Genomic DNA, 13,052 nt, shown 5'->3' on the forward strand with positions numbered 1-13,052 from the left:
CTTTGTGTCTTTCCAAAGTCCTTACACCTGTGAGACCATGTGAGAACCTGTAGGTAAAGTAGTGTGCATGGTATTATAAATTCACCAGTAAAGCCCTGTAGCTCACCCCCGAGAGGGCAGCGCTGCCACTGTTGAGAGCTGAGCTTCTGCTGATCTACTCATACAAATGAGTGTGAGAACTTGTCCTGCAAGAACCATAGCCTTTCAAATTGCTATGACACTGATGCCTTGTTTGGTGTTCTCCTAAAAGCTGTGAGGACAGATGCAATCTCAGCACACTTCTTCATGCAGTTCAGCTTTCATGAAATCCTGATAGTATTTATCCGTGATTTGTGAGTCAGTTTAAGCCTGATAGATGTTACCTGCTTATGAGCATTTTCTTGAACCAAGTATACCCCGTGCAGATGTTCTGTGAAAACCAGGACCCAGCTATGTAAAATCCTTATGGTATCTCCATGTTGCTTCTGACATGCAACATTTTTCAGCAAATGCAATTCTTGATGCTTCTTTATATGGCCTTTGACAGACTTGCTGTATGCTCTGTCTGTCATATGGCTGTGAGCTATCCAAAAATTTCCTCTTTGAGAATGTGGGTTTTTTGTCAGATCAGTTCCATCAAAATCAGTAAATTACACTGAATATGTTATGGCTGATACTTAAGTATTTTAATCTAGGTTTTATGAAATTGGCCAATATTTTAAGTACTCCACGTTACGGAAGCACTAAATTCTCTGACAATTTTTGCTTCGTTCTATTAGTATTTGAAAATATATAGTCTTTATCCTGCCCTATATTTAGACATCAACTGCTCAGGTTGGTGCCATGGTAACTGCAGCACATACAAAAATTTTCACTGAGAGGTGACTGTTGGTGTTCAGTTTCAGTACTCACACATTGAGCACTGACAATTTAAAAAAAAACTTCAGGAAAAAGTCTGTGTGTGCCAGGCTACACCTAGAAGAATCAGAATGTGGGGCAGTGTCCTGAGGTTACAAGTAGTAAGCCAGTAATGTCCACATCCCATCACATTGACAGTGCTGCTATTTTGTGACTGCAGAAAAGCCTTCTCTCATGGAAAGCATGCCTGACATAATGATTAAAGAGTTGCCAAATGTCATTGATCCAAATGTATTAATCACAGTGGTAGGCTGTTGGCCAAGTTACTGTTATACAGAAATGAGCACTAAATCAATCTGGTCATCATAGAATCATAGAATTGTTTAGGTTGGAGGAGACCTTTAAGAGACTGAGTCCAACCATTGACCCAGCACTGCTAAGTCCACTACTGAACCATGTCCCTGACTGTATGCTTCCCTGGGCAGCCTGTTCCAAGGCTTGACAATAATTTCAATAAAGAAATTTTTCCAAATATTCAATCTAAACCTCCCCAGGTGCAATTCAAAGTACTTTCCTCTTATCCTGTGTCTTGTTACCTGGGAGAAGAGACCAACCCCAACCTGGTTGCAACCAACCTCCCCTCCCCAGACTCCCTCCTTTCAGGCAGTTGTAGAAACAGTCAGGTCTCCTCTAAGCTTCCTTTTCTCCAGGCTAAATACCCCCAGTTCTGTCAGTTGCTCTTCATAGGATTTCTGCTCCAGACCCTTTACCAGCTTCATTGTCCTTCTCTGGACACGCTCCAGCACCTCAATGTCTTTCTTGTAGAGAAGGGCCCAAAGACTGAGCACTAGATTCAAGGTGTGGCCTCATCAGTGCCGAGTCCAGGGTGATAATCACTGCCCTGTTCCTGCTGGCCAGGCTATTGCTGATACAGACCAGGAGGCCTTTGGTTGCCTTGGCCACCTGGGCACACACTGTCTCATCTTCAGCAGCTGTCAACCAGAGCCTCCAGGCATCTTTTCCACCAGGCAGAATTCCAGCCACTCTTGCCCATTCCTGTAGCATTGCATGGGTTGTTTGAGTCTCAGGTGCAAGACCTGGTACTTGGCCTTGCTGTACCTCATGCAGTTGGCCTTGGCCTATTGATCCAGCCTGTCCAGGTCCCTTTGCAGAGCCTTTCTGTCCTCCAGCAGATCAACACTCTCACCTGACTTGGTGGTGGTCCTCAAACTGACTGAGGGTGCTCTCGATCCCCTCATCCAAATCATCAATAAAGGCATTAAACATGACTGGCCATGGTGCTGAGCCCTGGGGAACACCAGTAGTGATCAGCCACCAGCTGGATTTAACTTCATTCACCATCACTCTCTGGGCCTGGCCATCCAGACAGATTTTACCCAGGGAAGAGTGCACCCATCCAAGCCATGAGCAGCCATTTACTCCAGGACAATGCTATGGGAAATTGTATCAAAGATTTTCTTAAAGTCCTGCTAAACAACTTTCACAGCCTTTCCTTCATTCACTAAGCAGGTCACTCTGTCATAGAAGATCAGGCTGATCAAGCAGGACCTACCTTTCAAAAAGCCATGATGGCTGAGCCTGGTCCCCTGATTATCTTGTGTGTGTTGTGTGATGGTACTCGAGGTGATCTGTGCCATGACCTTCCTGGCACCTAGATCAGGCCTGTAGTTCCCTGGATCCTCTTTCTGACCCTTTTTGTAGATGGATGTTACATTTGCTAATTTTCAGTCAACTGGAACCTGTCCAGTTAGCTGGGACTGCCTGTAAATGATGGAAAGAGGCTTGGTGAGCACATCTGCCAGCTCCCTAGGTACCCTGAGGTGAATCCCATCCAGCCCCATATGTGTGTTTGTGTGCTGTAGCAGGTTGCTGGTCCTTTCCTCTTGGATTGCAGGGGCTTCGTTCTGCTCCTTGTCTCTGTTTTGCATCTCAGGGGGCTGGATGAATACAAAAGTCTTAGAGACTGAGGCAAAGATGGCAGTACCTCAACCTGACCTCAGCCTGTTTGTGGCATTCCTGGTTGCTTGCACTCCCTCAGGGCTTCTTCTGTACACAGGGAGAGCTTGGCCACCATTGCTTCTGCCCCTGCGTCCTATCACTTCTGTGGCACAAGCTGCAGGCTCCTGGGGGGCTCTCCCTGCTGCCCCTGAGGTTCCTTTGGGAAGATCCCCTGGGTACCACACTGCAGTGTTCAGCTGCTGATTGTGCCAGCACCAGAGTGGCTCACCTTGGCCACTTGACTGCTGCTTTTGGTTGCACCATGTTTAAATCCATTGAGCAGAAGTATTAATCAGATGGGAACTAGGAAAATATGGAATGCCACCATGGTGAAGGAAAGAGTGGTGAAGGTTGTCAGAAACTGCGAGGAGAAATGCAGAAAGAACATTACTAAAGCTTTATACAATCCTAGGAGACAGCAGCAAATACCTGAGTCATGTGAAGTTCTCACTGATACCTCCAGGATGGCATTTCCCAGTCAGTGGTAACAGTCACTGAGAGATTTATAAGGGACAGTCAGAACATCCCATTGCAATCACCCAGCTTGCCTATGCAGCACTGGCCAATGTTTAGAGCTGTGTGAGTAATTAATTTTGGTTTCATGACATATTCTTGCAGGGTGAGAAAACATGTAAAACTTTGTCACAAAAAAACTGGGCAAAATTAATTAACGCTAAAATTAAATGCAAGAGGGGAGTACTTCATTCTGTCTATATAGATCTTAAAAATAAATCACATAAGTGACATTTCTAAAGATGAAATGTATCTCACTTAGTTTTACTTGCCTGTATTATACACATTTGTTCTAACATGATGGCTTAAGCATCTGCTGCAGAAAAGGAGTAATGGTTATCTTCTCTCTTCATTTGGACATTTATCTTAAAATGAAATTAGTTAACCTCAGAGAGTATCTGCTGCTTTCTTTGCAGGAAATTGTCTTATAATATAGACTTATTTTAGATAGGCCAAGTCGGGTAAGTGAATTTTATGCCCTGTTCATTTCAGGGTTTTGATAAACAAGGTAATTTTAAAGTAAAATTATGCTAAATTTATTAGCTAGATTTATAAAAAAATCTTAAAATAGTTATGGTTAATACAGGTGTGCATTTTTCAGGAAATAAAATATTCAATCATTTTCATCAATGCAGCAAGAACTAAATTTAATTCAATTCAATTGTTTAGAAACTATCTCTAACTCCAAATGAATGGCAACCAGTGATGAAGTTTAAATCTAGCTGGAAAGTTGTTCCAAAACTCAAGGACAGTTTTTTTTTTCTTTAGACAGTCACACTATTTTCTGTCTAAATTTGTCAAACTTTAACTTCTAGAAACTGAATTTTGTCACACTTTTGACTACTAATTTGGATAGCTCTCTTACACCAAACTTCTACTGCCTTTGACAGTATTTATGACAATAAGAAAATCATGTGCCTTTGACAAGTTAAATAGATTATTCTGCTTGATTAACTGAAAGAAAGGCTCTTTCCAGTGATTTATCAACTCTCACAAATCTTTTCAGAGCCCTCTTCAATTTAGCACCCTACTTCTTCAAGTGTCATAACTGGAGATTTTATTTGCATAATCTTTGAAATCTTGTTTTCTTCCAGATAAATCATGGAAATACTAAAGAGCATAAGCTTATTAACTGGCTCCACTGCAATGAAATGTGCTTGAAAATATTCTCTTTTTACAGCTGTACTCGGAGACATACAAGTTAGGCATTTTATTATTCTGTTATTATATTTGATTATAGTGTCTTAATCAAAATATTATACAATGACATGCATTACTGAGGCTGAAGAAAATTAGATTCATTCTATTTTTTTGCCTGTTAAACCAGATCTCAGACTTGGACTGTTATTAAATCAATCCAACAATCAGGCTGCATCAGATGGGATTGAATCTGTCCAAAGTGAAGGCTATTTTATTTGTTTGTGTTTTTTTGTTGTTTTGGTTTCATTTTCAGATCTCTTTTGTTTGATATAATTTATGATTACAGCTTTGGATGTGGCTGGTGATACTGATCTATGTATCATCAGCCACAGTCCTTTTGCATTTTATTAAAGGACAAAAGTCCTTTTGCATCTTATTTCATACATTTTAGTTAATGAATGTGATTGAAATGTCTTTAACTAGTTAGCAGAATGGTCATAGTTACTGATCATTATAAGATGCCCCTATTCCTTCTTATTCTTGTTGCTGTTTTTTGCACAGCAATCTTGTTTCAAAAATATTTACTTCCAGTTATACTAAGCTTATTAACAGAAGATCAGTGCAGGGCAAATAAATTGTGTTTATTTACTACCCCTATTCTTTCACGGATCCTTCACTAATCTTGTTGAGAATTGATAAACTATGATAAATGTGGGTTATCAGAAACCTCTAATGATTCATTCATTATAATCTACTTTACTGTTTTCGTGCAGAGATAAAAATTTTCAATGAATTTATAGCTGAGAATTTAACATAATACAAAAGTATGCTTGCAAAAGTGCAAGTCTAGAAGGAAATTCGGGGTCAGCTTCTTTGGATGCATGAAAAGCCCCGTTTTTAAAGAAGCATTTGTACAGAACACTACAAGGCAGTGAGGGCACAGTCAGAGGCACTGTTCATCCTTCCACTGAGCTGAGCCAAGACAGTACTGCTACCAGTGCCACTCAATATTTCCACCTCTCAAGTCTGCTGCCACAGTGACATAAATTTGCTCTGTCCAAATGTTTATTTAGTTAGAACAGTTAATATCATTAGTGATTTGGGCTTTTTCACCCATGCTCTATCTTGATAAAATATTTGTGGTGCTGCTTTTGTGGTTATCCTGGCACAACTAAAAAAATGATTGCATCCATCTAGGAGAAGGTAGTGATGTGACAAGCATCTGGGACAGGGTGGAGAGGTTCTGTTCAGCACAGCTGGAAGGGCTCATAAAGGGAAAAAGTAATTTTTTTTCTTCTTTTCCAGGAATGTTCGCACACTGTTTCTGATTGTGCTCAGTGTTACAGGGGCCACCTTCATTTTGCCTGCCTCTGTTAAAACTCCTTTGTTTTCAGTGGAGTTTCTCCAGATTAACAAGTGAGATCAAAATAATCAGGCAGCAAATCAATAGGTTTGCTAAGCTTAATAGAAAAGGTCCTTTATCTAGACACTCTGACTCCTTTTCCAATAAAAGCCTATTAAAATGATACTAACATTAGCAGTATGGGAAATCACTTGTACATACAGGTTGATGAAATGAAGCATATGGTGTGTCTTGACTTGCCAATTTCAGTTCTTCTGGGAATATCGTCATTAACCAACCATCAAGTCTCAATACCAAGCTTGTAAAATGATTGGCATTTCTAAAGGTAAATATTGCACAGTGACTGTTCAAATGCTTCTTCTGTTACAAGAGCTATTGCAGCTGCTGCAGACAGTGATATGTTGCCAGCACTGACACAGAAGAATACTGAATAAAGTCATAATAAACTGGGTCATAGATTCAAAGAAAAGGCTCAAAATGCATGGCTCTCAGGAAAATAAAGAAACATTTGAAGAAAATCTGAAAAAGAGTTAAGAAAAAGCCCAAACTTCAAATATTCTGAAAGGATTGCTGGAATTATTGTTATAAAGGAATTTTTTAGTCCTTATTTTCTTGGACAAGAAGTATGAGAAGTATTGATTCTGGTTTTGCTAGGGCAGCTCTTCTGGGTCACAGAGGATATATGGCTCTACTGTTGTCACTCTTAGGTGCTCAGACTAGGAAAATATCTTTCTTTCTCCAGGCAATGTTAATTAAGAAAATTTAGTGGGCTGTACATACATACAAATTGCTTTAATGTTATTCTGAGAAAATTCAATATAAGCTCTGCTGAATTAGACAGTATGTATTATTATCATTATTTAAGGTGACTTTTCTCCATTCAAACCTAATTTGCTAGTAGTGACTGAAAAACAATTAACATTTTTTTCCTAGAGGAAAATTATAAAGATAAATTTCATATTCTATAGGTTTGCTTACCTTCTGTGTATTTCCTTCCTCCCTCTTTATTTTTTTGCAGAAGAATTAACCCTCTAGTAATTTAGAAGGTCCCCTTTTGTAAGTCAAATAAAAGATAGAGTATCTTGTGACATACAAGACCTGTCAACAGCTTGAGTATTAAGAAAATTTTATGTCTAATCCATGGTTTTAGATGAATCTACAAAAATATTAGCTAAATTGTTAATAATAATTGAATTTCATGAAATTAGAATGAAATATATGTCATAATCTCTTTGTTTGCAGAGATCTTGAGAGGAGAAAAGTGAATTAAATTTAGCAAATAAATTATCTCTAGCCAATTGTTTTTAGCTCTAACCATTATACTTGCTGCTCTTTCTCTATTCTTTTTTGGTCTCTTGACTACAATAAAGCTCATTACACTGTGTAGATTTTCAAATATACACATAAAGAGAGAATGTAATCTTGTCTGTGAAGTGAGTTTACCCCAGATGACACAATTTCTAGTCTATTTAATAGTCCCTTAACTTGCAGTTTATTAGATGTTTGAATAGTCTGCAGATTTGACCATGGATTTCTGAGATTTTGCATTCTCTAAAGTGAGCTTGTTAAAATGGCACATTGACAAATAATAAAGTAGTGTATCCAACACAAACCAAACATTAAATTTTTTTTTTCACAAATGTTTATTCCATCAAAATATACTTATTTTCATAGGAAAAAGGAATTGGAAAACCTTTTGTGTGTTAACTATATATACTAACTTGCTTTTATCTGTGGCTGGATCCTCCAGGTCATAGATAACCCATAGCACATGCCACCCCTGATTTATTAAGTCATTAACTTAATTAAGTTAATACATACTGAGAGTTTGTTTACTGTCAAACTTGGTGCAAGTCAGACCCAACTACCTTTCTGGAGATAGTACAAGTCTAGGACCCAGAAGAATATTTTCTGTAGTTTTCCTATATTCCTAAATCTCCTTTCCAAGGGTGGATCACCGACAACAGATTTTTTTGGAGATGCTGATGATCATGCCACTAAATTAGTCATTTTCTGGAAAACTCTTTTCACTTAAAAAGAAATTATTCTAACAAGTACCTGACAAGAGCTTTCTCATGTGTTTGCAGTAATATAATTGTGCATGTTTCAGCTTGGGTAGAATTAATTTTCTTCCCAGTGGCTGGCATGAGGCTCTGTTTTTGGTTTGTGTTGAACACAGGGTCGATAATTCATGGCTGTTTTTGTTGTTGCTCAGCAGGGCTCACACAGAGCCAAGGCCTTCTCTGCTTTTTGTGCTGCCACGCTGGTGAGGGGGCTGGGGGTGCATGGGAGGGTGGGAGGAGACACAGCCAGGACAGGTGACCCCAGCTGACCAAAGGGATATTCCAGACCATGTGGAATCATGTTCAGAATATAAAGCTGGGGCAAGAAAGAGGAAAAGAGACATTTGGAGTGGTGGTGTTTGTCTTCCCACGTCACTGCTACGAGTGCTGGAGCCCTGCTCTCCTGTGGATGGCTGAACACCTGCCTGCCCATGGGAAACACTGAATTAATTCCTTGTTTTGTTTTGCTTGTGTGTATGGCTGTTGCTTTCTCTATTAAACTTTATCTCAACCCACAAATTTTCTATCTTTTACCATTCTCATTCTCTCCTTGATCTTGCTGGTGAGGGGCTGAGTGAGCAGTTCTGTGGAGCTTGGATACTGCCTGGGGTAAAACCTTAACAATCATGCATTAATATAAGCATAATCATTTGCAAGAACTAGCAGCAATTTTAAGATAAATTTTCCCATTTTGTGAACTTAATTTATTATTGACAGACACAGAGGTCTGTATTTTTCTTACTTCAGTCTGTGTTTTTCAGTCATCTCCTAACTGTGTGTATTTTAAATACATTTTATTTAATAAAGTGTAACAAATTCATTTCATTCAGGCATGATGGTATAACTTTACCAATCCAATTAAAGCTGGAATAAAGGAGTGATCAAATTAATATCACAATTAAGGTAAATTAAGAGTTCAAATTAATGGCATTCAATCATCAAATTAATAAATAGGTAATAAAATAAAATGGTTGTGTTGACACCAAACCTCAATATTTTTGATTTAGCTAAGGGAAACATTAAGAGGAGCCTCTCTTCCTGCAATTCTGCTCTCCATCTAGAATTTCAGCCATTCCAGTGTATTTGCTCTGCTGTTAAATTTACTAAGCCGCTGATAACCTTGACTCCTAGAGAGGAAGTACAGCTATTTAAGTCCTCTTTCAGATTATTTTTTTCCTAAATATCGTTGTCTCATTTTCCCATTTTATATGGTAACTTAAGAGTGATAATGCAGATGTGATGATTAAGTGGTACATTGGATCAGTTTTGACTAATATGACCTTTCTCTCTAGAAGTTATAGAGTAATCAGTAATAGGTTGATTATTATTTTTAGGACACTGTTAATAGTGTGGTTCACAAACACACACACTTTCAAATTCACCTGTGCAATGTGCAGATATTAATGAAAAACAAGAAATGAAAGTTGAAGAACAAATTTATTTTTTTTTCTGTTTCTGTGGAATCTTTTTAAAGAGGATGGTCATATATTATCTGCAATTTAAAACTCAATATTTGAGCTTATGCTGTGTCTTATTAAGGTGCAAGCTGGTAAGATCCTCTTTGTGACACAAATCTTTCATCAGTTCTTCAGCTGGAAAACTTGTCCAGGAAAGAAACTGTGATTGGTGGAGCAAGAGAACTGCTAGTCTCTGTTTCATCTCTTCATAAGCCTTTAAGGGTTGCTGACCTCTTGTTCTGGCAGAGCAACTTCAGTGCAAATTATGTCGGGAAGACTTCAAGACCTCTCATGACTCAAGTGTTTTCATCATTATTGCTACCTAGTCCCTTCAAAACCATCTTTGCATCTTTAAGTCATGCTGGAAATTCCATCACAAATAGCACTAGATTTTAACAGTTATCAACCCCAGTAGAAATGAGATGATAATTCATAAATCTATAAAGCAAAAAATGTGGAAAGTGCCTGTGCCAAGAATTTGATATCTGTTTTTCCATCAAGGAAACAGGAAATAAGTGTAACACTCACAAAAAGCCAAAATCACATATTGTGAAAGCGTTGAATGTCTGATATATCACAATTTCCTTTAGGAATCTTACTTCAGTGTTCTAAATGTTGTAAAAATATTGTGGCTTTTTTAACTGAGAGAGAACAGCAGAACTTATTTCAACATACTTTTATTTAATATTTTTCCTTAAATTCAATTACTTATATTGAAACAAATCCTACAAGGTATTCCAAATCTGGAACCAGGTTTGTCATTCTTTCCTAAGAGATTCTTTTTGTGATGTTCATTTCTACCCTTCCCATTCCCTGTATTTCATTCCTGAAATAACCCTTGGGGTTTATTTTGTTGAGAGTAAGATATGTTTAAAATATAATCCCTGTAGATCATTGAACATCAATTTTGGGAAAGAAAATTTCTCATGAAGTGAGGATAAGCAACTGTGTGGGCAAAGAGGTAGTTTAGCTGTAAATTGTAGAACCACAAAGGGAATAAATACTTCTTAATGTAGGCATTTAGCATGTTTAAACATTTCATCTCTGGTTCTGTTGGTATTGATTGAATTAATAAAAAAAATCCTGATTTTCTTCTAATTTTCATACCTCAAAATACACTGATAATTTAGTAACATGGTTCTGTCCCCATATGACTTCTGATTCTGAATTTTTCAGGTGGATACTTTTAAAGTGGAGGCAGTAGATATTGGTATTCTGCAAAGGATGGTTGTTGAAAAAGGGAGAGGCTCTGACTGGCTTCTGGAGAAGATTATTGTGAAAGAGTCAACATCTTCAGGGACAGAAACACTGTTTATGGCTCAAACATGGCTTAAAGACAGACGTGATGGAAAAAGATCTGCCTCAGTAACTCTGGATGCCACAGGTCAACACTATCTTCAAACTATCACCCACTAAGAAATTCATTCCAAACTGGAGAATGCAGCTATATGATTTGCTTCTACAAACAAATTGTGATTTAAAATATTCCAGAAGAACATTGTCATTATACAGGGAATTAGCGTGTCTGAACACTTTGTGTTTTAGTACCACTTAATAACCACTATTTGCCAGAGGATAATATCTGCTTTCTTACTCCAGATTTTCAGTGGTGTAAATGCCAACAAATTTGTCCTATTCCTTTTTACAAATTCCTTCCTCTCCAAATCTTACTTCTACACTTGCAAAATATTTTTTAAGCTCGTAATAGCAATTACTTGCTAGTCAGAGTGAAAATGAGGTAAAAAAGTGGAGAAAACTCTGCTTAAGCAGTGGTGAAAATGTCTCCATTGTATTCAAGATGACTAATTTCCATTATTTATGCTACACTGTTTGGACAGCTTTTGCCAGAAACTGGAGATACTTTTGACTGACACCATGTGAGTAATCAGGCCACAGAGGAGCAATGTTGACCCCACTGCCTGTGGCTCTTTGTCACGACAGGAAGGGAATGTACAGCCTCCCTCCCTTCCTCCCTCCCTGTGCCACGGCTTCAATCCAAGCATGGATTTCAATACAATCTGGTGTGCACCCTGGGGGGAACTGCAACACCCTGCAACCAGATCAGTAGGCACCAAAGCCTGAGTGTATCTCTAAGACAGATGTATTTATTCTCCTGCCTCTCAGAGAAGTTAATTGACTGAGATGAGTCCTTGGATTACAAAACATGTTCTAGTTTTTTTTTTCTTCCTAGCTCCCTGAGCATTTCCTGGCACTTGTCCAGCAATAGCCTCTCAAGGCTGAAGAAGATCCTAGTTCAATCAATTTCCTCTGCTGTATGATCTCTAGCTTCTGATCATTTGAAAACAGAAAGTAAAGGAGGAAACTGTTAGTGTGCAAAAGCAAATAATTTCAGCTTTAATTTAGTTTGTATGTGGGATTTCTCTGAAAAAAAAAAAAAAAAGGAATATTTAGTTCTGTTTCTACTAGACTTCATTGATTTGGACAAATGTTCCTGTGAGTTTCTTAATACAATAATTGGCAAATCCAATCTTGGTTATGAACTCAAAAGAAGTCTTGTTTTCGGTTCAGGTCACTACCTAGTGTTTACAAGCAGCTTTGATCTATACCAAATCCCGATGAAATCAATGGGGACTATTATCTGTGGGAGGAACACCAGCCTCTAGAAGGGGCATTAAAGACATCCAATTAGTGCTCATTCATCCAGAGCATAAATTGTACAAATGAAACAGAAATGCTTTAAAATAAAAAATATTTGAATCTTCATGTTACTACCATTTTCCTAGTAAAGAGCCAGCCCTAGAGACAGTTTATGTAATGGGATGATATTTAGATGATGCATAAATAGAAAATCACACTGTACATTTCCTAGTTAAATCTTTAATCTAAATGATATAATGCTCAGTCAATTGCCTCACTAGACAGGAATACAGACCTTTTTAATCATAGAGACACTGTTCAACAAAAATATTAATTTGATCTTTTTTTTTTAAATTAGAAGTTCAGGAGAGGAGGAGTACATCTTCCTGGCCTTTAGGAAGACAGCAAATGAATTCAGGTATAGCTTCTGTCATTACATTGACTGTTTTATTAATCAGTTCTGAAATAATGATATGACAATATTTTCATCATAGTATGTCATTATGCTTACTAGTATTGACAATAGTTTCTCCTTTCTAAGTAAAAAATGTCAGTAAACTTGGGGAGCTGCTCAATATCCAGGTGACATGCTTATAAAATAAAGTTCCCCATGTAGAACAAAGCATGTCTTAGAAATTTTATGTCAGATAGCTTTGTTAATATATGAAAACAGAAACATCCTTAATGTTTTTTCCTTTTTATTTTCCTTATTTTATTTGTTCAGAAGGCAAATGGAGGATATATTTCAAAAAGCATCAAGAAGAAACAAAATCAGAATTTGAAAAGTTGTCAGAAAATATATCCAAGATGGTTATGGTTTTTTATGGAAGCAACGGCAAGTCAAATCCAGTTTCCATGGAAAACAAAGTGGAGCATCAAATTGAGAACCAAATAACATATGATGTAAAAAAATATATATATTTGCCTATATTTAAATTTTTCTTGAGTTTCCCTTTAAAGAGAAATAATCAAACAGTGCTGTAAATATTTGATGTATTATTATTTAAATATTTAAGAAAATCAGAGCTGAAGTTTTCAGTTGCATGCCTGATTTAATTTTTA

General features: G+C 37.5%; 1 protein-coding gene across 1 annotated transcript in view; it reads left to right on the forward strand.

Moving 5' to 3' along the window:
- The window catches only part of LOC107216088 (RP1 axonemal microtubule associated), a 132,824-nt gene that overhangs the window by 101,752 nt on the left and 18,020 nt on the right, over positions 1-13,052 (forward strand). The window contains exons 34-36 of the mRNA XM_033512262.1: positions 10,569-10,776; positions 12,349-12,408; positions 12,715-12,893. Of these exons, the coding sequence (XP_033368153.1) occupies positions 10,569-10,776; positions 12,349-12,408; positions 12,715-12,893 (447 nt within the window). The remainder of the gene's footprint in view (positions 1-10,568; positions 10,777-12,348; positions 12,409-12,714; positions 12,894-13,052) is intronic.

Source organism: Parus major, chromosome 2 (assembly GCF_001522545.3).
Source record: "Parus major isolate Abel chromosome 2, Parus_major1.1, whole genome shotgun sequence".
Lineage (NCBI taxonomy): Eukaryota > Metazoa > Chordata > Aves > Passeriformes > Paridae > Parus > Parus major.